The 23929-nt window shown below is 45.3% G+C and overlaps 2 protein-coding genes across 3 annotated transcripts in view; one reads left to right on the top strand and one right to left on the bottom strand.

Annotated features, from left to right (window-relative positions):
* The window catches only part of LOC129385601 (probable chitinase 2), a 198438-nt gene that overhangs the window by 71839 nt on the left and 102670 nt on the right, over positions 1-23929 (top strand). Inside the window, exon 8 of one of the 2 annotated variants that reach the window (XM_072289339.1) lies at positions 21358-21563. The exons of the other annotated variant lie outside the window; for it this stretch is intronic. Within the exon in view, the coding sequence (XP_072145440.1) occupies positions 21358-21525 (168 nt within the window). The 3' untranslated portion in view covers positions 21526-21563. Of the gene's footprint in view, positions 1-21357; positions 21564-23929 lie in introns of those variants that run through there. 2 annotated transcript variants of the gene reach the window in all.
* Positions 6906-12284, bottom strand: LOC126534575 (sulfotransferase ssu-1-like). Its single transcript, XM_050181843.3, has 2 exons — positions 12102-12284; positions 6906-8023 (listed from the first exon to the last, which is right to left on the bottom strand). Exon 2 carries the CDS (start codon positions 8002-8004, stop codon positions 7057-7059), a length of 948 nt encoding a protein of 315 aa, XP_050037800.1. The 5' UTR covers positions 8005-8023; positions 12102-12284; the 3' UTR covers positions 6906-7056.

Genomic DNA, 23929 nt, shown 5'->3' with positions numbered 1-23929 from the left:
TCAAAAGCTCAATAAGGGCCAGCGGTGTCAGCAAAAATTTGAACGTAGTCACAAATGTATGAGCGCAAGCCAATAAACTTCCGCACTTCCTCAACGAAGAATGAAACTGAGAAGTGTTGCGCAGCGTCAAGTTTTGTAGGGTGAGGTTAACGAGGTTAACAAAAAGGGCGTGTACCTTTTGACCGGGAGGGTACTGGCATATAGATTGCTGTTGATGAGAAGCACCACGAGGAAACCCCCCTTGGTAAACCCGCTGGGCTTTCCCAATTCAGAGTTATGTTCTTCAGGCTCGGAACACCATATGCAACATTAGAGCAAATGATGGGCAGCCTAATGCGAGGTTTGATGGGGTAAATTTGTTTTTGTTATCTCAAGGACGTTATCGTTCTTGCCTCAGCATTTGGCAGCCACCTTCAGCGTTTCGCCACTGTCGTTTCAGTCGCCTTAAAATAGAGTTCTCCGAAACGCTCGTTGTTTTTGACCTTAGCCGGAGAAAATGCACTCTGTTGAATACTTCCCAGTCACCATTCTCGGCTGAGATAGTGCGGAGCTTTATTGGCTAGTGCTCGTGCTTTTGAAGCAGTGTTCAACATTTTGCTAACACTGCTCCTCCTCTCCCTGAGCTTTTCATGAACAATGGCGCATTCTCATGGGGAGAACAACAGTCCGAAGCCTTCGCAACATTAGTGAAGTCCTAACGACCATTTAGATTTCAACCCACCGAGGTCTGCTTCTCGTCATGGGATCGGCGCATTTCTTGCCCAGGGTGTTCTAGCTTGCGCAAGCAGCCTGCTCTTAACTATCGAGCGCAACAGCTCTATAATCAGATGGGAGTGCGCCGCGCTCTTTTGGGCCACAGCAAATGTTCGCCCTTACCCATTTGGTCCTCACATCCACGTAAGTGCTGACCACCGCGCCCTGCGCTGGCTATCCTGTGAGGAAATTGCTCGTCAGATTATTCATTTCGAATGCGGTTTCTTCGGCGTCACGATTAATGCTTTACCTATTGAGCGAGACAAAGATGGGTGCATGCTTAGAGACAATAACCTTATTAGTTCTCTAGTAAAAGGAAGTGTTTTGCGGTGCTTTGAGAATGGGTGGTATTGCAAAGCAACAATTTCCGCATGAAATTTCCCATAGTTCTCGCGTGGCAGGAAGCGCTGTGAGATAGTTTATATTGATTTGCATGGTTTGCCGCTGGAGATAATATTTAACCAAACCAGTGCGATCATTTATTGTGAAGAAGCTGGATAAGTGCCGTGTTGAACTTATCACCCATTATAAGTTGTTCTTTATCTGTGGGCTCCATAATCCCGGAAACACTAAGCACTATCTCTGACGACCTTTGTTCGTAGGCACAACTACAGCAACTGTGGAGCATCCGCTGCAGCCAGGGAGGCAGATCCATTCGGGCACCTGACAGGATGTTCACGTATTGCACCAAATGCCCGGATGTTCTGTGACATCGCACAGCTTTGAGTACGGAGCCAGTTTAGTGCAGAGGAAACGCACAGTACATGTTAAATACCGGGCGTTCACCGAACGAACTCGCGCCTTGCATCTTTTTATTCGGTTCTTGTGCTTCCTGTTATTGTCGGCGTGGCAAAATGGTGGTGAAAGAGTGTGCACACCGAGAAATACGACACGTAAAGGTAGAAGAAGTTCGAAGTCTCAATTTCTCTGGCGAACAGATGATCTCCTTCAATCGCACGCACAGTTGCACATACCCAGTCTCATAAGTTGTCTATTTTGGCACATGCTTGGTTGCACAGATGCGGCCGATCGTACCCCGTGGCCCAAGCTCTGCTTTCAGGCAAATACCTAGTGGCACATCGGTACTGGCCAAAGTTTTCTGCAAGGCAAGACAGTAGGAGCAAAGTGAGAGGCAGAGGCAACTAAATCCTCGTTTTATCAAGTGATCATGATAATAATGGTCACATGGGTGCCTCGGCGCCTTCCCTCAACTCCCCACAGTTTCTTTGTGGCAACCGGGAAGAGCGAACGCGTCCACATATTGGACTTCTTCCACATATTCGGCTCCTGGCGCAGTCCGCAGCCTACCGCCCGACCGCTCGAAAGGTGTGATTCATACTGTACGGTATGCTGTTCTCACTTACCAAAACTGTTTTATTTACGGATGGTAACCCCGTCCAGCAAACTAGGTCGTCGCCCAGTGCATGCACCTACAGATAAAGTTTTATCATCATCATCAGCCTATTTTTTGTCCCCTGCAGAACGAAGGACCCTCCCTGTGATCTCCAGGCACACCTGTCCTGCGCCAACCGATTCCAAGTAGCGCCTGCGAATTTCTTAATTTCATCATCCCACCTAGTCTTATGCCGTCTTTGGCTATGATTCCCTTCTCTTGGCACCCATACGGTAATCCTAATGGTCCACCGGCTACCTTACTTACACATTACATGACCAACCTAGCACCATTTCTTTTCTCTTGATGTCAATTGGAATATCAGCTATCCCAGTTTGCTCTCTGATCCACATCGCTCTCTTCATCTCTCTTAACCTCACGCCTAACATTCTTTGTTCCATCACTCTTGGCGCAGTGCTTAACTTGTTTTCGAGCTTCTTTGTAAGTGTACAAGTTTCAGCTCCGTACAAGTATCAGCTCAGTGTACAAGGTCGCCGAACAGTTCCCTGAGCTTTTCTTTGAAACTGTCCCAGCTGTTGATCTCGTCGTCATGCGTTTGGTGCCACACGCGTGGGGTGCCGCCGAGATAAAAGATGACATTGGCGAGCATGATCGTTGGGTCCCACCTGTTATTAGCACTGGCGTGTTCATAGAGCTTGATCCATTCGTCAACGTCCTCTCCCTCCAGGCCAGAGAACACACCAGGGTCGCGATGTTGGGCAACCGTGATAATTGGAGCAGTCGGGCAAGCCGAAGCCGTTGCAGAGGCTGGCTCGTCACCGGGAGGCATGGTGACAAGCTGGATGTACCGACCACTCCGGAGTTTGGTGGTGAGTTCCGTGGTGAGCTCCAGGTTATTTACAGGCTATTTACAATGGAGCCAGGCAGCCAGGCTGACACTCGCTCGCGCCAAGCGCACCGACCAACTTCGTCGTCGTTCTCGCGGCGGCTCATTTCTTGAGCATCGCTTGAGCATATCGTAATAATATGGTAAGCACCGGTAGAATTCATTGATTGTACACCTTTGTTTTCAACGATAATGGTAAGGTTCCAGTCAGGATCTGACTGTGTCTGCCGAATGCGCTCCAGCCCTATTTTATTATTCTTTCAATTTCCTTCTCATGATCAGGGTCCCCTGTGAGTAATTGACTTATGTAAACGTACTCCTTCGAATACTCTTGAGACTGACTGACAATCTTGAACTCTTCCTCCCTTGCCCGGCTATTGATCAGTATCGCTGCTTTCTGCATATTAATTTTTAACCCCCTTCTTACACTCTCTTTGTTAAGGTTCTCAATAATTTGTTGCAATTGGTCACTGGCGTTGCTGAACAGAACAATGTCATCTGCAAACCGAAGGTTGCGGAGATATTCGCCGTAGATCCTTACTTCAAACCCTCCCAATGTATTAGCTTGAATACTTCTTCCTAGCATGCAGTGAATGGCATTGGAGAGATTGTGTCTCCTCGTCTGACTGACCCCTTTCTTTGTAGCTATCTTCCTACCTTTCTTGTGGAGAATTAAGATAGTTGCGCAATCTCTGCAGATATTTTCTGAGATATTTATTGAAGCATCCGGTACTCCTTGATTACGTAATGCCTCTATGACTGCTGGCATTTCTACAGAAAATGCCTTTTCGTAAACTGTGAAAGCCAAATAGAGAGGCTGATTGTGCTCTGCGGATTTCTCGATTACGATTCACGACATGGAGGTGATCCATTGTAGAGTATCCCTTCCTGAAACCAGCTTGTTCCCTTGGTTGACGAAAGTCCAGTGTTGCCATTATTCTATTAGACAATAGCTTGGTGAATCTTTTATATAGTTCTGAAAGTAAGCTAATGGGCCTATAATTCTTCAATTCTATGACGTTTCCCTTTTTGTGGGTTAGTATACTGTTGGCATTGTTCCAGCTTTCTGGGACCCTTGAAGTCGATAGACTGTTCGTATAAAAGGGCGCCAGTTTTTCAAGCATTATGTCTCCTTCATCTGTGATTAAATCCACTCTTATTCCATCTTTTCCTCGCACTTTTCCTCGCTTGATGTTTTGCAAGGCCATTCTAACTTCATCGCTAGTTCTTGAAGCAGCTCCTGTAACCTGTTGATGACTACTTCGAATGAAGGTATCGTGGCTACTCTGGGTATTGTACAGGTCAGTATCGAATTCCTCCACTGCTTTTACTATATCTTCGAGATTGCTGACGATATAACTCGCCTATTTTTCAGTGAAATCATCTTGGTTAGTGCTATGCCAAGTGTTCTTGTCGCTTATGTCATGCTGCGTCCATATTTTACTGGTCCTTCAGTTTTTCTGATATTATAATTAATTTCCAATATCGGTATTTTCTTATTGTTGTTCAGTTTTGACAGTTCCGCGAATTATATCTGATTTCTTGAGTTACCTATTATATCCGATTTCTTGGTGTCTTACCTGAGGCTTCAACTGTTGCTTCTGAAGCCAGCCTGGTGACGGTTTTGTTCATTACCTCTATGTCATCTTCATCTCTTTGTTCTCAGGCACCTTTCTGGTGCCGCTCGCACCGCTATTCGCCGAGCGCTATCCCGTGGCACTAAAATGTCGTCAAATGTTCAACTACGCCGCTGCGAAGCCAACTTTACAGACGCGGCGCCGACTTGTTTCTGTCAGTGCCATCGATATTACAATCTGCGGACCGTCGAGCGTGGATTGCACTGATCGGCTCCGGGTCGCAGGTATGGTATTCGATGATACTAACTTAATAAATTCGGTAAAGTTGTACGAAACACATTATTTTGACACTGGTATTTCAGTATGACAGTGTGCAGCGCACCAAAATGCACAAATCGCATGGAATGTGGCAAAGATTTTTACGCGGTGCCGTGCGGACCCACGAGACCGGCCAGCTCCGAAAGGGACCAGGATATGCGAGGTGCGTTCGCCTTGTTTACAGAGGTGACTTCAGCTTGTTTACACTAAAGCAGCATTTATGTCGAGTAACACTCCTGTATAAGCGTAATTGTGTACGCCTGGCATACAGAGGTTGCTTACTTGTGCAATTTTTGGAGTATATATGCAGCTCGACACAGACGCAGGCCAAGGAATGGACGACACGTCTGTGTCGCGCTGCACATATATGCAAGAATGTTAACTTACCAACTCGCCCGATTCGCTGTGTATCTTGTACGATTGTTCTGACTCTGCGGCTCTATACAGTTTGTTGAAAACAGAGTAAATAATATCAGATACAAGTTGCCCGCTGCATTCTGGCTTTTCTCAACTCAGTTTTTTATTTTTTGTCGGCGTTCTGATTTTTCATGTAAGGTCGATTAATGTACTTGTGTTCATTGTTTTATAGTATGCGAAAACATCGTGCGCTCCCACTGATTACACAAGTGTGATAGCTTCAGCATTTACCGCCCGCAATATGCTGCTTGTTTCATCAGCCTTAGTCGACCTGAGAAACGTGAATTTATTTTTGTACCTTTAATAAGCTCAGTGTTATAGTAAATTAACCTGAGTAGTATGAAGAGATAAAGAAAAATGCGTTGTCATACTACAGCCTGCAATGTGTGAATAATTACTTTGCAAGTTTGCCATCTTATTTGATTTGTGCAATAAAGATAACGTGTTGTTACTCTTAATAAATTGTGGCCTTTCCAGTGGCTTTGAATTCTGCCACCAAGGCTCTAAAAACAAGCACTCATCCTCTGCTGCCACCAGCCATTGCTGATCCATTCCCTTGTACGAAATAAATTTGGTCTAGAAGCTCGTGCATCTTGAATCTTTTTCCACTTGCAGATTTGCTGCTATGGAGTAGCTGTTAAGTTTGCGGTATGAAACGTAAAAATAGGCTTTGCATAAAATGTGCGCATGTGAACATTTGAAATGCGTTTAAATCTACATATCTGTACCGCATACACCGAAAGCGTGCAGCAGCTGTGAATGACGGTTAGGGATGAATGACGGTCACGGTTAAAGATCACTGACATAACTGCAGGCACAATAGTTCTCCGGGCCACGATCATTATTCTTCTGGTTTGGGCAGCCAAAATGGGCTCGCATAATTGTCCACCACACGTGTGCGAAGTTTTCTTTAAACACCCATTAAACATATCTTGTCTTCCAGTCTCCGCGAGAAAACTTCATATGCATGTTGAAAAAGATTGCACAACTTTTTGTTGCTAGGTGATGCGCATCTGCAGGAGAAGTTTTGAGCTGTTCGAGCCACGGGCGCAGTCAGGATTTTATTTCGAGGGATCGAGGGGGGTCCTACTAAAATTTAACTAAAAATTTCGGGGGCTTGGCTCCCCTCCGGCTGCGCCGATCATTCGAGCGTAGCCTGCATTAAGAGGTGTCATCTTGCTCATCGCTTGCGAACAATTGCCGCATGTAGCTCACGACCAGCAGAGAAGAAAGCAAATAGAACACCGCACTGCATTTGCCTCCTGCTCGCTCGAGTATTTGCTTCAGTGCAGATCTGGAGCACAACGGCGGACCTATGCTCAACTCTGCTCCCTGCGGGAGCATATACAGGGACCCTACGCGGAGCGAGATAGCAGCGCCCCGGCGTGGCCCCACCGCCACCCCGGCCACCTAAGCCGTGATCCGTTTACTTTTTTGGCCGATAGTACAGTACTGTGAGAACACGCCGGAAGCGTCGAGGATCAGAGTTAGCGCAGCCAGAGTACTCGCCCCATTTTCTGCCATGCTGTTAAAATTAGGGCGTCAACACTTGAAGACCTCACAATATAATGTTTTCTTCTGTACTTGTACTCATAATACATGGTTTCACCAATATTTTATTGCGAGACGTACCTAAATTGCCTGCTGATTTATACAACTGCCTCATGAACCTATGCTCTACATAGTTCATCACAGGGTTATTTTTCATTACCGAGTTTTTGTATCCTATAATCTAGATGTCACTGCCAGACTCATGGAATATCTACGTCCCTCCACAAATTCATGAAGTCAGACTTTACAGTTGCTTCCGCGATTCTCTGTTTCATCCGTTCAATCTGTTCTGGCGAGAAGTGATTCCTCCAGTCTCCTACTTGCCCCCTGCGGACAAAACTGCCGGTCCTGGGTTTCTTCGTAAACTCCATCAGGTTATTAAGTCCTTTCAGTAGCTCCGGTCTAAGAGTCTTCATCTGCGGTGAATTGCAAAATTCTCGCCTAGGGGCCTGCCGACTATCGCAAATCTTGTGCTTCATGTATTCCATGCTAGACTTCTCCAGAATTTTCCCAAGAAGCTCGGGATTTTCTTTAAGCCTCGTCTCTCTTTTTTCGCCGATGAAAGCGGCCATTCGGAGGACGAGCTGGGCGGTGTCATTTTTAAGCTCCTCATATGTTAGAAATAGAACATTAGGGTCCCTCCGATGCTTGTACCAGGAGAGCACGTTGTCAAAGTAGTCTCCGAAATCGACCCGTCCATGCAAGAATAGTTCAAAGAACTCTTCGAAAGTGCCTTCGCTAAACTGATACGGTGGGTTGTTCCGGGTGTGGTAGTAGAACGACACGCAGCAGTCGTAGGGGTTCCGAGTGATGTAGATGTACTTTGCGTCTGGGGAATAAGGGCACATGTGGAAAGGTAAGTGAGTCTTGAAGACACGAGGTTGTGGAGCGTAAACAGCGGCTTCGGCTCCCTGCATCTCCAGGAAAGGCATTCGCAGTACCTGGTCTAACGGGTCCTCAGGTTCTTCAGCGTCCATTAGGATGTTGTAGACTATGTGTTGCGTCCAAGTGGTACCGCATTTGGGGTAACTGACGATCATTAGATCACCAGCTTGTGGCTTGTACGCCAACGTCGACAGAACTGTGTCGTCGGGGAAGTGTTTTCCCAGGTATAGACCGTTGATCACACGGAAAACCTCCGCCGACATATTTCTCGAGCCGATTTATCTGAAAAACAAATGTATTTTCTGATGTTGTAATGCACTGAATAATTACATGATGAAATAAACAGCACTTACAGTAACATTGTCACAATTCTTGGAATGCTTAGAGGCAGAATACCTACTGGGTAAAAGCAGTCTCTGACTTACATTCTGCTGAAAGCGAAGAATTCATAGCTATTCGATCGAAGACATGTATCATTAGCACAACAAAACATGATAACTCCTGCCCGGATGGCTCTACTATTCAGGACGTGAGATCCAAGCGCGAAATTTTAGCTGCGTTTGCATAAATTTGTCTCTCGTTTGCGAATCCACCCCTGCTGCTTTATTGAGACAGGTGCCTCGTAATTGCGGAGAAATATCATAATGCCATCCCAACATCGAATCTCCTACTAACCTTTGTTTTTCTTCCATGGCACTCACATACTCGAAGCTAGAATGAATGAGAATGCATTTTCGGCAAATATATGGATTTCCTTGGACCCTAACAAAGATGTACTCTTGCTACTTTGGATCCCGGGTAGACTTAGATGAAGGGACTGCGCGTATCTTTGTGGTGATCTACTGCCATTTGTCTGTCCAAAACGTTTCCTAGTCCACTAAAGCATTCTGCTGTTTACCCTCGAACCTTCTGAAGCGCTGCTACTTACTAGCTAGAACCGCAAAGGTGTGAGAGCTTTTTTAACGCTCACACCAGGAATACCGTAAGCACCCGTAAGGTAATGCTGTGCTAACATAAAGGAGCGCGTAGCATTAAACGATACGTGTACACATGCCACCCATTCTGGTGGCCCAATTGTAATAGCCAGATTGCAAACGAAGGAACGAGAAGGCCAGGACAGGGCAAGTGCCCACTGGAAGTCCTTTTAATATCAGCCCGCATAAAAAGGTGGCAGATCCCACGTCCTGTGTGAATCAATGCTCACCTGCCGAGGTAACGAAAAAACCATGAGGGCACCAAGACGTAGGCGTTGTTCACGACTTAACGACAGGCATGACATTCATGTCGTGTCGTATAATTTATGTTACTAATGTTACTATGCATGCTATCCACACGATTCCAATTTGGCCACGTACGAGGTAGTAGGTGGCTGTTTCATGACCTACATCAGCCTCATCTTTGATATTCTTGTCATGACCTACCATTTATGTTCGTAATGCACTCGTGTCATAGTATGCAAATTTTGGTACATACCAATTTGGCATGCCAAGTTAACCAAAACATGAGAGCGCCAACACGTAGGTGGTTGTTTCATGACTTAAATGAGAAGCATCTCACAATATTCATGTCGTGACCTGCTACTTATATTTGCCATGCACTCTTGTCTTACTATGCCAATTTTAGCACATACTAAGTAAACTAAACTGCTACGAGAGCACCCAGACATAGGTGACTAGGCAGATACTCTCAAAGTGGCAAATGTATGCCAAGAAATGCTTCGCATTGAATAAACATAAAACATAGTGGGTGTAGTCGAAAGGTCATATGCACGGACTGGCCTCGACCTGGGAGTTGTGACCTCTATCGTCGGAATATGCCCATTGCGCATCATTAACGCTTTCAAGAACCCTAGAGTCGAGAACGCGCATGCTGGTTCCGTGCATGACTGTGGGCGATGTTGCATTTCTTATGCGACCGATGGGGCCACCGATGGTGGCCATTTGCCACCGGCTAACGACCGTCCATGTAAAGAACCACCTTTGTGGGCGTTCTGTTCAAGGACTTGTCTCACATGGGCAAGGTGAATACCCAGAGGTTCCCGGAGCGTGTATCACCCGTGCATCTCCCCGCCACTCCGAATGCCTTCTAAAGAACATTCATATATTGGATTCTCTTACTACCGTCCATGTAAAGTTGATTTTAAATGAATCACATGTAGTTTTATAAGTGGCAAATATAAGTGGTAGGCCTGATACAATCCAAGAACTAACATTCATAAGGTTAACACGACTTGGACTGCGTGATCAAAATCCTTGCATACAATCCCCGGAGAAGTGCTTCGTTACACAGGCGGTTCTGAGCCGGTAGCAAATGTGCACCATCGGTGGCTGCAACGTTCGCGATATATATGACACGTCGACCGCGGATATGCTGGTCAATACTGAGAACTAGCACATGCATACTTGACTCTCCGTGTTTGACATATTACGAGATAAAGATCGACCCGCACTACGAGCCAGGGTCATCTCGCTGGACTTCCTGACTTATGCACAAGGAAAGGACATCCGACTTGATATCTAACAACAGCTCTGATTCTCCTAATCCCTACACATTGACAAATGGCTACATATTAGGAACCAAGAATGTTTTACTTTTTGCCAGCGCTCGTGTGATGAGACACAACATTCCGAAACACTTTTGCATTCGCGTGTAGGTTCCGTGAACGGCAAGCTCTCAAATCTCAAGTTAGACCTTGACCGACGCGCACCTCAGGCGACCAGCTCAGTCGACGGCCGTCACGGACTTTCATAGAATATTAAGCTTGAGGCAGTTCAGGCAATGAGCGGCCAAGTTCGAATACCTATTCCTGTTTTCTACCTTTCACGGGCACTTGGCTGCCCGCTGCGCATGATGTGAATGTATCCCAATGCACGACAAGACTGCTATGCTAGATAAGCATGAAGATTAAAAGAAACAAATTGTACCGGAAGCCTGCCATAATAATAAAAGGAGACAATAATGCGCCAGTCACCCTTCTGTGGCCCACAGTGATAGAAAAACTGAGTTGTTTCTTAGTGTACGCCAGGTATATATATGAAAGCAATTCAGTCATACTCGCTGAGGAGCAAAGGCGACGGAGGAAAAAAAAAGAAATTAGACTGATAAGAAAGAGGGAAAGTGGAGAAAGAAAGGATATTTATGCGAAGAAGTTGCATTCGTGTGAAGACAACATGTGACAGCTCGTGTGAGTTAAGTAGTACAAATCACAGAGTCGGCCCGATACCAGCGTTCTAGGGGTGTTGTCTGACGAGTATCACCTGTCGGTGGCTATCGATCGCGTTCTTACCTTCAACAATTGTTTTTTTTTCTTCTTTTTTGCTCTCCATGAGCAGATGCGCGTTGTAAGGTTGAGTTGTGTCGTGTGTTGCAGAGCACGGATGATTGGCGCCTGCCTTGCTTAATTCCATGCCCCCGTCTCATTCTGTGATACAGTTCTCGTATTGAATAATTGCCAATGAGCAATACAATAAGTAACAAAAGTGCAACTGTCTAACGCTGATCAGTCCTGACCTAGAGCGCGAGTTCGAGGGAAGCCGCAAAGGTATTGGCTTGGGACGGGTGTTGACTTCGCAGTCAAGCGGCAGCAGTGAAGCTTGAGCTTTGCTCCTTATTACCCTTGTACGAAGGCTTCTGATATTCACAAATTGCTGTGGTCCAGTGCAATAAAAAATTACGATCTGAGTTTCTCACCTATATTTATTTGCCTTAGTCTATTTTCCCACGTAGATTACACCGTTATCAAGGTAGCGAGACAGCGGGGAACCCGTTCATGACGGGGGGGGGGGGGGGGGGTACAAGGAATTTCATATCATAAAATGCCATACCACAAAATGTGCACCACGTATGAACTAAGGACAATATAAAAACATTTCTATAAAATTTTAAGGATGCGCGGACAGTCGTGGAATGTGCCGAAATGTCGCTAGACGGTGCTGAAGAAAAATAATTAGTACTGTGCAAGCACCGATTTTTATGATTGCAGAGAGAAATAACTGCGCTTTTCGTCACGAATTTTTATTAGCTCCTATCTTAGCGTGCCTAACGTATGAGATTACCGGCGCCTCACCAAATCACATTTTAGACGCCAGACCAACTAGGCGGAAATTTCCTGGGGAGTTTTATGTCTTTCATTCAAGAAAGGGCAGAACAGTGAAGAAGTTTCAGGCAGTGGCTCATTATCACTTTCCAAAAGAAGATGCAGATTCAATAGATTGTCTTAAACATACGCTGGCGATCCAACATTTAATTTGTGAACGTGTAGGAAAGCCCACACTGTACGTGTCTCACCGCACTTTCTTTGAAACTTATCATGCGGAACCAACCTACTGCATGCACCACGAGCAAACTTTGCATACCTTACCTTATTCGTTCTATCAGGTTGTTTGCGCTGCAGCCCAATGATATACGACAGGCATGAGGTCATCTAGAGCGCGTCGACGTTACTAGGGGCGTACTCTATCCAGGGAATCGAGCCGGCAGCCAGTTAACGTCATTACACATCACGCGAGTGCGCAAGTGCCCATACTACGTACCATCCGTTACCTTTGCGGCAGGTCTTGGGGACACGCTTGTTAAAATGGGTGTTCTTCAGCTTGCGTTTATAGCGCGCGTTATCAGTCTTATCAGATGTGAGGATGAGCGCGAGAAACGTGTGACTGAGACAATAATGGCACTGTGCCCATCCACCCACGACTCCGAAGAAATAATTTCATAGAATATATTTCTGTTTTATTTTTGACTGCATAGCCAATCTGATTCGGCCATATGAGAAAGACAATCGGGTTAGCGTACGCTAAAGAGGACGAAGGCGAGAACCTGCTTGCCCACGAACGAGGCATTGAATTAATTTGACATTTTCAGTCGAATGCGCTGTTTCTTCCTATTACTTGTTTTCTCTTTAGTTATTTATCTCTCTGCTTGTTCTCTTTTGGCTTTTGCCTAGACATCGCCACTGGTTCTGCGTAGTTAATGGTACGTTAGAACAGTCGTGACAAGCTTATGAAGACAACTAAGCCACCACATACGCAGGTTAACTGAATGATTTTTTTAACTTTTAGCATTGTAATCGACGATGGTAGCTACATAAACTTCCATATATGGTGCATTCTACTTTCTTGTAGCGTAGGCAGAATGACAGGCCCGTGGAAGGGGAAACTATACAGACAGACAGCGCTAACTTTAAACACCCGATTTATTACCAGTTCTCATCGACGTATTTATACTCCTCCAAGCGTCATTGATCGGCAAACATTGATCGGCAAATATAAGCAGAACCCGCAGCTATGGTGTTGCGCTGCTAAACAGGAGGTTTGTCGCACTTTGCCTTGGAAGAGTACATGTTGCTGCGAAGGCATACGTGTGTCTTGAAGGCAGTCGCTTTTGACGTAGCGACAGCTGCTTCTGCTCTCCGCATCTCCAGTCAGGGAAATCAAATAATTGAATCCAGAAGGACCGCAGAGGTGATGGCGCTGAAGCGGCTGTTGTAGATGATGTGCTGAGTCCAAGTTAACGACGAGCAGCTGACGAGAAATGGGTGCCCTGGTCAGCTTGAGCGCTTATTTTTAAAGAACTTCATATTCGGAAAGTGCCTGCTGAGCTGAAGACCTTCGATTAATTGGAAAACATCCACCGCAATGACTCTAGCACTTTGAGGCAGTTCGCTTAGAAAACTTGCAATTTGCGCTGCTCATTTCGGCTACATATAGTACCAAGTGAAGGCTACTTTCAGCATATTTAATTATAGCACGGAACATGATGGTGAGTGCGCCATTCATTTAACCCACTATGTGTTCACATTTACAGCCTGACCAACTAATGACAATTATGCATTGTTTCGAGAGGCGTGCTGTGCAGATTGGGCATTAAGAAAAGAACTGCAAGGGATTTAACGTTTGTGCGTGAACGAGATGCAAATACAATCGTTCAATATGTTGTCGCCTGACAGGCACCTCGAAAAACATCAAAGTATTTTTCTCTCCTGTCTTTCGGGCCATTTCTCGCATTTTCGTCATGAATACCAATTTGCTGCGCAGACGTATTTGCTTTTTACGATCACTTGTGATCTCGCCCGCTATTTTTATATCGCGGGCACTAATATTCTAAAACATTTTTGAAAACTCACATTATTACGCCTATGTTTTCCAAAAAGGGCAAGAAAGTTTGTTGTGAAGTGCCGACGGCTCTGTTGGAACTGCTCAGGTGCTCCCCCCATTAAGAGTTTTTATCAAATAGTTTTCTAATGAGAACACTTTCGAACAAACCCGTCCGCAATCGACCAAGTGAGAAGCCATGAGGGATCTCTTCACTGGCTTTCGCAAGTGAAATTATTCCATTCTTAGTAAATATTATTACATTTCCTTGCACCTCAGTGGTACTAGTCAACACGCTAAATGAGCCATACGTAAATGCGCTGGTGGAACCTGAAACTTAACGTCTATTAGAAGCAATTGCGTAAATAATGGAATTGACCAACCGATATGCACAGTATTCTATGTTGTCCAACTTTCTAAAGCTGTGTGTTGAATCGGTGCTCGTGCTTAACAGTTTTGTTGATCAAAATGTAAGGACAAATAAATTTGGTTGGAGAAGAAGCGTGAAGTGAATCTCGCAAGGCTTTAACACGTTTAGTTGCGCAATGATTGGAAAAGGAACACGGGCAACCACATATAGAAGCAGCACAGCATAAATGACGTTTTGCATTAACCTCTTAAAGGCGTGACATAAAGATACTTAGAGAGAATGCTGATTTCTCACAAGAATCTGCAAAATACACTGCGAATGCATTCAACAAAAATACCTAAAATTATCTGCGGGAACTTTTTCACGAATAGGTGGGCAAAACCATCATAACGGAAGGCGGGCATCGCCCTAAACACCTGTGTATTCGGGTCGAACTTGCAGAGAGGAATTTCACCGGATGTGAGACCGGTGTGTACACTCTGTTTCCTGTACAACACCTACGTGATACCACTGGAGCAGGAAATTTTGCATCGGGGTTTCCCCTCTGAACGTTCTTTCAAAGGAAAGCTTAACGCATGCCAAGCATTTTCTTCATGGGCCTGTGTTTCTCTTATAATAGAACAAACGATGCCTAACGCCTATCTCTCAGCGTTGGCGGAATAGATTTACGAAGAAACTCCGTCCTCAAAACCGAAACTCAGTAACAAAAAAATGTTTTTTTTTGAACTTGTTACCGATACACAACCCTCGCACATAGTGGGTTGAGACGGCGAAGTACCATGAGACGGAAAAGTCCCATGAGTTAAAACAAAAAATGCACCCAAACCTCCTTCGTCCAGCACGAAAGCGGATAAATATGCGGTGGCCGAGCACAATTGCTGAAATTTTGATGCAAAAGCGGCAAATCGTCTATGGAGCGAAAAAGCAGGCGTCCGTCATCTGCAGCAGCGAAACGGCTGCTAAATTCCCATTGGCTGCGACGCCAGCTCACGAGCACGCCTTGGCGGAGCAGAACGAGCAAAAGGAGACACCTGCTGCAGCTTTAGCGCGCCAGGTATTGCGTGAGAGGAGAGGGCATCGCCACGACGCCACGTCAGCCTCGCTGTCGCAGTCGGAAGCCTGCGTTATCCGCACGTACCTTGGTCGCTGAAACTTGCACGTGCGTTCTAACTGCGCCTCGGTAAGATCCAATAAAAAGGCGCCAGGCGTCTCAACTCACTCGCTTGCCCACGATAAGTTCATAAATCGAAGTAGGCAATCATCATATCCCGACTACATTAGCCCCGATCAACGCTACTTCGATGCCGCCATTAGGGAGGTTGAAGACGGAGCAGCCCTCATTAAGCTCCATTACTCAACTCTTGGAGATGGTCACATCACTAGTGTTACGCTCAGAAACCTACAGGACCGATCTTTGTGCCTTCGGGCGGAGTACTTCAATATGTGCTAGGAAACGGGGGAGCAGCCTGCCGAATGGAAGAATGGAAAAATAACTTTCATGCCGAAACACAATAGGCCCATTAATGCCCAAATGATCCGTGCCACCTATCTTCCTTCGTGCCTGGGCAAACTGTTTGAGCATGTCATCCTCATCCAATTCACACAACACATGAAAAAATTTAAAAAAATGGCTGAGCCGAGACAAATGAAAAACGCGATGCGCTTGATAAAAAGCAAGAGAAAATTGCTAGCCTTGAGACTAAAGTGACTGGCAGTGTCAACAGAGTAGCTGAACTAGAATGTAGTATAGAAATTGTGGCCAAAAAACTGCATTCCCTCGAAAATAGAAGCCGCCGTTCTAATCTGATCCTGTATGGTGTCGATGAACAAGAAAACCAGTCGACTGGAGTACTCGCAACAACTGTAGTTAAGGAAATTTTCGAGCATGTACTTGGTGTAACGATATCGGGAGTGGAACGTATTCCCCGTCTTGGTAGGCCAAAGCAGGGCGATGAGCAAAAATCCAGGCCTATCATAATGAAGCTTGTTGTCTACCAAGACAAAACCAACATTATGAAAAACTGCTCAAAATTGAAAGGCTCCACAATTTCTGTCGGTGAGGATTTTTCCCAGCTTATCCGAGAAAATAGAAGGAAGCTGTGGGCTCGCGCGAAAGAAAATTGTGTATGATAAGGTTAAAGTAGAGGGAAGGCTCTTTTCTTGGGACGAAAGCAGCAATAAAATGATAGCAGTAACAAAAAACCCCAAGCAAAAGGCGATGAAAAAAGTTGTACCAAGCGAACACCGTATCATGAGAAGCCGAAGTCAGCAACAATTTTTAGCATAAATGCTCGCAGTCTCGTTAATAAAGTATATCAGCTAGAAGCAATATTCCTGGCCCATGTACCTGATATCGCCAGTATCACAGAAACGTGGCTGCATTCCGGTATTTCTGATATGGAAGTCGTACCTCCAGGATATGCGATAGTGCGCAAAGACAGGGAATCACGTGGTGGGGGAGTCGCGTTCCTTTTAAGGGAGGGATCCACTTTTTTACTATTCCCGACGTAAAAGATACTGAAGCTCTCTGCTACAACGTGCATCTTCAAGGTAGGATCGCTAAAGTGGGCCTGTTCTACTGGCCCCGAATGCTGAAAGCGTGTGCCTTGAATCTTTACTTCACTATGTGCAATCGCACTTCCATGGGGGCTCGATTGTACTTGCTGGTGATTTTAACCTTCTTGAGGTTGAGTGGTGTTCCCTTGCCTTTGAAACAAAAGCTCAAAGCATCGTACTCGACATTATGCTTGGCTTTAATCTTGATCAGCCTGTTTCCTCCCTAACTCGTGTACAGGGAACGTCATCCTCAATCTTAGACCTTGTCTTTGTCAGTAACAGTCTTCCTATAAAACCACAAAATGGTCTTATGCTCATTGCCATTCGCTAGCCCACCTACATTACGTGGCCAATTAAAGCAAATACTCACATTTAGCAATGCCAATGATGACGCCATAATGGCGCACCTTGCACTCAAGTGCCCTGAATTTCATGGTTTTTGTACCGATAATCGTTTAGTATTAATGCGGTTTGGCTAAAATTCAAGTTTTGTGTCATGCATTGTATGCGTAATTTCGTGCCAATTGTGTACAAATCAACTCAAAAACGGAATTCATGGATCACGCGTGAAATAATTCACGCTAAACGTAAAATCAAGAGGTTACGAAAAACTAGCAAGCAAAGGAATGTTTCAGGCTACCATTCTCAAGTAAATTCCCTTACTAGATTACTTAAGCAACAAGCGCGTAACGCTGAACAGAAGTTCTGTGGCCCTACATTGCACGAGTTTATTAAGAATGCGCCTTACAAGTTCTGGCAGTATATGAATGCAAAGCCTACTAATCCATCTTCACCAGATGCGCTAGATCAGGCTGGAGCTCATGATTTCAGCGACCATTTTTGTTCGGTTTTCACAACTGATGATGGTGGTGCGAAAATAAATCCTTCATTTTACAATCAGGATAATTGATCGCTCGGCACGCCTACTTTATCGGAGGCAGGTATTCTTTCACTCCTATTAGTCATCAATGAAAAGAAAAGTAGTGGTCCAGACGCAATTCGCAACAGCTTTTTGAAACGGTACGCGGAGCCAGTCAGCAAATATCTTTATCTCATATATTCGAAATCATTGAAAGACGGTTGCCTTCCCGCTGAATGGAAAATTGCTAAAATTACTCGCGTACTCAAATCACGTAATGTCTTCTTCTAATTACCGGCCTATTTCTATCCCTTGCACTTGCAGCAAAACTCTAGAACGCCATTGTATTAAAGTTTTTAAAAAGTTTTATCGACTCGAGCAATATCCTCTACATGAGTCAGCATGGCTTTAGATGTGGATTATCCCCTGTTACACAGCTGGCCTGGCCCTGTGGATTATCCCCTGTTACACCTGGCCCTCGGCATTAGCGCGCGCATTCAAACTGACGTCATTTTTCTGAATTTCTCGAAGGCTTTTGACCGCGGCTCGCACACTAAACTACTCCTTAAACTTAATTACCTATTAGGTGATGGCCCAATTTACCAATGGATTAATAATTACTTAACTGACCGCTACCAAATTGTACAGTACGGCGCTCACTCTTCCGACCTTGCTCCAGTGTTATCAGGCGCTCCCCAGGGACCTTTAGTAGCTCCAGTTTTGTTTTTAATATTTATAAATGACATAACTAACTATGCTGATGTGAAAAACAAGCTTCTTGCTGATGACTGCATGCTCTATAATGAAGTACGAGACCGCCATGACCAGGTGAAATGAAATATTGCCTTAAATAAAATAGCTCAGTGGTGTGCAGATTGGCAAATGACAATAAACATTGATAAAGCCGTATTCATGACCCTTACAAATAAAACGTGTAAGCTTGATTTTTTATACCATTTTAACGATGTGCCACTTCGAAGTGTAAACCAGTATAAATACCTAGGTCTCACAATATCGTCTAATCTCCACTGGACAGAGCACATGCGTCAAGTGTGAAATAAAGCATTAAACAAACTGCTCTTCATTAAACGGGCCCTGTCATATTCTGCACACGAAACAAAGCTTGTCGCATGCGTCCCTTTTGTCCGCCCAGCCTTAGAACACGCCAATACTGTATGGTTCCCTCACACTGCGAAAGGTATCACAGTTTTCGAAAGGGTGCAGCGGAAAGCGGTGCGTTTTATCTTTAAGAGATATGGACGCCTTGACTCCCCTACTGCTCTGTTACAGCGTGCTGGTCTAGCTACCCTTGGAAGTCGCGAAAAGCTTTTTCGGCTCAAATTTATATACCAACTATTGCATAGAGCATTCCGTATAAACCCTGACTCTTGCTTGAAATTTCGTGATACTAGACCAACCAGAAGAAGGCGTGCATTGAAACTTGTAGAATATCCGTTTATTAATAATACGTTTCGCTATTTTTTCTTCCCATGCTCAATTCCTGAATGGAATACACTGGATGTAGTCGCAAAACAGCAGCCAACACTAGCAAAATTTATGGAATTAATTAAGCATGCTGTACTAGCCTAAATGTTGTCAATATAAGTAATTAAATTGATTTCGCCATTTAATCCATGCAGATTTCGGTTTGTGATAGGAAAGCAGCTGCCTACACTTTTTGTCCTGTGCATATTGTATTTGAATCATTATTTCTACTCTAAATTTCTGTTCTCTAGTTTTTCTGCTAGTTGATGCACATTCGCTTGGTTGTGTGTATTATTATGTATGAATGTACTACTACTATTTTTGTATAGTCTCCAATCATTATGTGTTCTTTTTCTGTCGAATGTTTTAGTAGTGCTCTTTGATCCACCCTCAAATAATCTCACTCACCCCTCAAATAATCTTCATGGGTGATTGCCAGTATTCTAGAAATAAATAAATAAATAAATAAATAAATAAATAAATAAATAAATTTCCGCGGACTATATCCCATAGCATGGTCGTATTTTGAGCGGGTCTCTCGGCACAGGACTCGCGGCTACAGATTTCGCACGCCAATCTAAACGACATATTACACCACACTAGAGAAATCCCGGCAGTAGACTTCACTAAAGCATTTGACAAGGTTAAGAACAGTAACACACTGCAGTGAATCCAAGAGCGGCAATTCGTACCTTAGGCCTATCCGGGCCTTCCTCAACGGACGGACCGCCTTCCTGGGCATAGCTAATATAAAACCTCATCCTTCACCTTCTGAAACATTGGCATCCCGCAAGGGGTGGTGTTATCCGCACATTCCTCTGCAATATTACCATCATTGCCCTGCCAAAGCCTCTCAGCAGCATCGAACCCTTGGAACACACACTTTACGCGGATGATATAGCGGTTTTAACCCCTTACGGATCGAATGGCGACACAGAATCGACCCTGCAAAAAGCAGCCACAGGTATAGCTACCCATGTGGCAAGGATTGACCTTGAACGCTGCACCATAGTAAGCACTCCTCATACTCCGGCCGCGGCGTGTCCCAATGGCCCCATCACCATTTATTTGCATGACACCCGCATACCACAAACAGCCACCCTCCGCCTTATTGCAATGTACCTAAAGGATACGGGGAAAGCAAACTTACCCTAAAAGCACTAAAACAGCCCACTTGCCCCATCGTTTGGAACTCACGAGCCGGTTTATGCGAAGCAGACAACCTCAACGTGGTGCATGCCTTTGTGCTCAGTCGCATTCTCTAGGCCTCGCCTTACCTGAATCTCTCCTGCGCTGACAAAGTTAAATAAATGCTCTAATGTGCATGACGACTAAACCAGCGCTTAACCTGCCAAAGGACACTAGTTCGCACAGGATCTTATAATTAGGAGTGCTGATACAGCTACAAGAACTTACACAGGCACGTCGACAAAACAGGGCCTTTGCCTGGCTGGCATGGAAACGGGGCGACATATACTGCACTCTCAGAATTCACATACCTGCATGCGCTGTAGATTTAATATCTCTTCATCGCACCGTGCACGCCACACTAATTATCAAACCTCTCCCTTAGAACGGGCACCAAGAACGCCATTAATGCAGCCGCGTCGTGTGAGCCAAAGCTCTCCGTACCGAATAAGCACTTTAGAGGACGTGCGCTGGGTAGACACCGCATGCGGTCCATACCGTTCGGTCACTGTGGCTTATCATCAAGCAGGATTCCGCCCACTCACCTATTTGAAGACACCCTCTGTACCGCAGAAGTAGCACAGAAAGCTGCTATTGCCTTAGAAATCACCCAAAATCAATGTGGCTTGCATAGTTAGCGACTACAAAGCAGACATACAAGCCGCGTGACAAATATTGAGAATGTGTGCCCTCAATTCTGATAGGCGTATTCAGCTCGTGTGGGTGCTGGCTCATTCTGGCAATACCGGAAATGAGGCCGCCGATAGCATAGCGCGAGGACTTGTTAACCTGGCAAATGTCGGCCCCAGCCATGATTTCTCAAAGGAGAGGTCCCACACGTTCTCTGAACTTACTCAGCAAGCATGCCTTGCCTACGACTGTGCCCCTTCCCCATCATCGACTATACCCCTCCAAACAAATCCTCTGGAGTCGACTCCAGACCCGAACTCTTAGCCCTCAGCTTCTATCTTACCTCTGTCCCATTTTCCCAGACTTTACTCTCTCTAGAGAGACACACGCCACCGTAGACTACAACATCTTCGGCTGCCCTGCCGATCATTCCCCGCAGGGAGAGCCCACCATCGGAACATGGAAGGAATGGGAGGCCTTCCCTGCATTGCCGGACCTGGACACCCAACTTCGCTGGGTGAAGCAGGATGCCAGTACCATGGCCTCGCGTAGCCTGACACATGCGCGTAATGGGAGGTCTGTGCGATGGCCCTCGGCTCTTGAATGATACAAAGTCACTCGCTTAATAAAGTTTTTCCTTCCATCCTTCCGTACCTTGAAGTACCGCTCAGCGGGGTTCATTTGGACATCAATGCTTTCGAATTATAAGCGTGCGTGGCCATGATACGCACACGACAAACTGCCTTAAAATATTTAGACTTGAGGGAAAGCTTCGTTAGCAAACGATAGCACGGCAATCAGCACTCGAATATAATTATAACCCTAATAATAATTGTAAATATTCATCTCGTCTATGGGATCTAATGCGCGCGCTGTTGCTTTGTCTCTGCGTGTAGTAGTTGAGAGAGCCAGTTTAAGGGCGGAGAAGTGGGAAGGAAAGGAAAGTCTCTGAAGCAAACTTGCAGCGTCGTGGTTTTAAAGCGCAACCGTGGTAGAGAAACGGAAGGCGATATAAGCGTGCGTGGCCATGATACGCACACGACAAACTGCCTTTAAATATTTAGACTTGAGGGGAAAGCTTCGTTAACAAACTATAACACGGCAATCAGCACTCGAATACGACGAGAGAAATTACTGAGACGTGGAAAATTCCCTTGAAAAAAATCTGGTTTGCGAGACAAATGCTTGTATGTATTGAACCTCTTAAAAGATGAGGGGGGGAAATATGCGCTCACCGAGAGGGCACCGTCAGCACGAGACATCCACAAGGCACTTTACAGAGATGTGGAGAGCTTCGCGGCCGGAACGAAGCATCCCTTCTCCGCCGGCCAAGAGGGGGAAACGCGCTTTCCGATCGCTCAAGGTTGCGCGGACAAAGCATAACTCTAGCGTCTAGGAAAAGCTTAACCAGGTGCGATGGCGGCACGCATAGCGTGGGAAGCTAGCCGCCAGAATAACTATACCAAGGACTGCTGCTGATGAGGGCGAAATACCTTCGTGTAATTATAATAACCCTAATAGGACTACTTTCGAGAAAAAAAAAAAAAAAAAAAGGAAACGGCCCAGAGGGCTATACTACGAGAGCTATGACTGATAGTTTTCTATATATATATATATATATATATATATATATATATATTCATCTCATCTATGGGATCGCATGCGTGCGCTGTTGCTTTGTCTCTGCGTGTAGTATAGTTAAGAGAGCCAGTTTAAGGGCGGAGAAGAAGAAAGAAAAGAAAAGCAAAAACTGCAGCGCCGTGGTTTTAAGGCGCACCCGTGGTAGAGAAACGGAATGCGATATAAGCGTGCGTAGTCATGATACGCACACGACAAACTGCCTTAAAATATTTAGACTTGAGGGAAAGCTTCGCTAACAAACGATAGCACAGCAATCAGCACTCGAATATAATTATAACCCTAATACTAATTGTAAATATTCATCTCATCTATGGGATCTAATGCGCGCGCTGTTGCTTTGTTCTGTGTGTAGTAGTTAAGAGAGCCAGTTTAAGGGCGGAGAAGAAGGGAGGGAAGGAAAGTCTCTGAAGCAAAATTACAGCGCCGTGGTTTTAAAGCGCATCCCGGGGTAGAGAAACGGAAGGCGATATAAGCGTGCGTGGCCATGATACGCACACGACAAACTGCCTTAAAATATTTAGACTTGAGGGAAAGCTTCGTTAGCAAACGATAGCACGGCAATCAGCACTCGAATATAATTATAACCCTAATAATAATTGTAAATATTCATCTCGTCTATGGGATCTAATGCGCGCGCTGTTGCTTTGTCTCTGCGTGTAGTAGTTGAGAGAGCCAGTTTAAGGGCGGAGAAGTGGGAAGGAAAGGAAAGTCTCTGAAGCAAACTTGCAGCGTCGTGGTTTTAAAGCGCAACCGTGGTAGAGAAACGGAAGGCGATATAAGCGTGCGTGGCCATGATACGCACACGACAAACTGCCTTAAAATATTTAGACTTGAGGGGAAAGCTTCGTTAACAAACTATAACACGGCAATCAGCACTCGAATACGACGAGAGAAATTACTGAGACGTGGAAAATTCCCTTGAAAAAAATCTGGTTTGCGAGACAAATGCTTGTATGTATTGAACCTCTTAAAAGATGAGGGGGGGAAATATGCGCTCACCGAGAGGGCACCGTCAGCACGAGACATCCACAAGGCACCTTACAGAGATGTGGAGAGCTTCGCGGCCGGAACGAAGCATCCCTTCTCCGCCGGCCAAGAGGGGGAAACGCGCTTTCCGATCGCTCAAGGTTGCGCGGACAAAGCATAACTCTAGCGTCTAGGAAAAGACGTGCTCGGCAAGGTACGCTGCAGTGACCACAGGATGGTAAGAACTCGAATTAGCCTAGACTTGAGGAGGGAACGAAAGAAACTGGTACACAAGAAGCCAATCAATGAGTTAGCGGTAAGAGGGAAACTAGAGGAATTCCGGATCAAACTACAGAACAGGTATTCGGTTTTAACTCAGGAAGAGGACCTTAGTGTTGAAGCAA

This window comes from Dermacentor andersoni, chromosome 7, assembly GCF_023375885.2.
Source record: "Dermacentor andersoni chromosome 7, qqDerAnde1_hic_scaffold, whole genome shotgun sequence".
In the NCBI taxonomy this organism is placed as follows: Eukaryota; Metazoa; Arthropoda; class Arachnida; order Ixodida; family Ixodidae; genus Dermacentor; species Dermacentor andersoni.
The sequence above is the reverse complement of the archived record's forward strand: the minus strand, read 5'-3'. Positions and strand labels throughout refer to the sequence as shown.

Bases quoted from the DNA above. Each gene is read 5' to 3' on its own strand.
- LOC126534575 (XM_050181843.3), bottom strand. From the start codon at position 8,004: ATGTCGGCGGAGGTTTTCCGTGTGATCAACGGTCTATACCTGGGAAAA.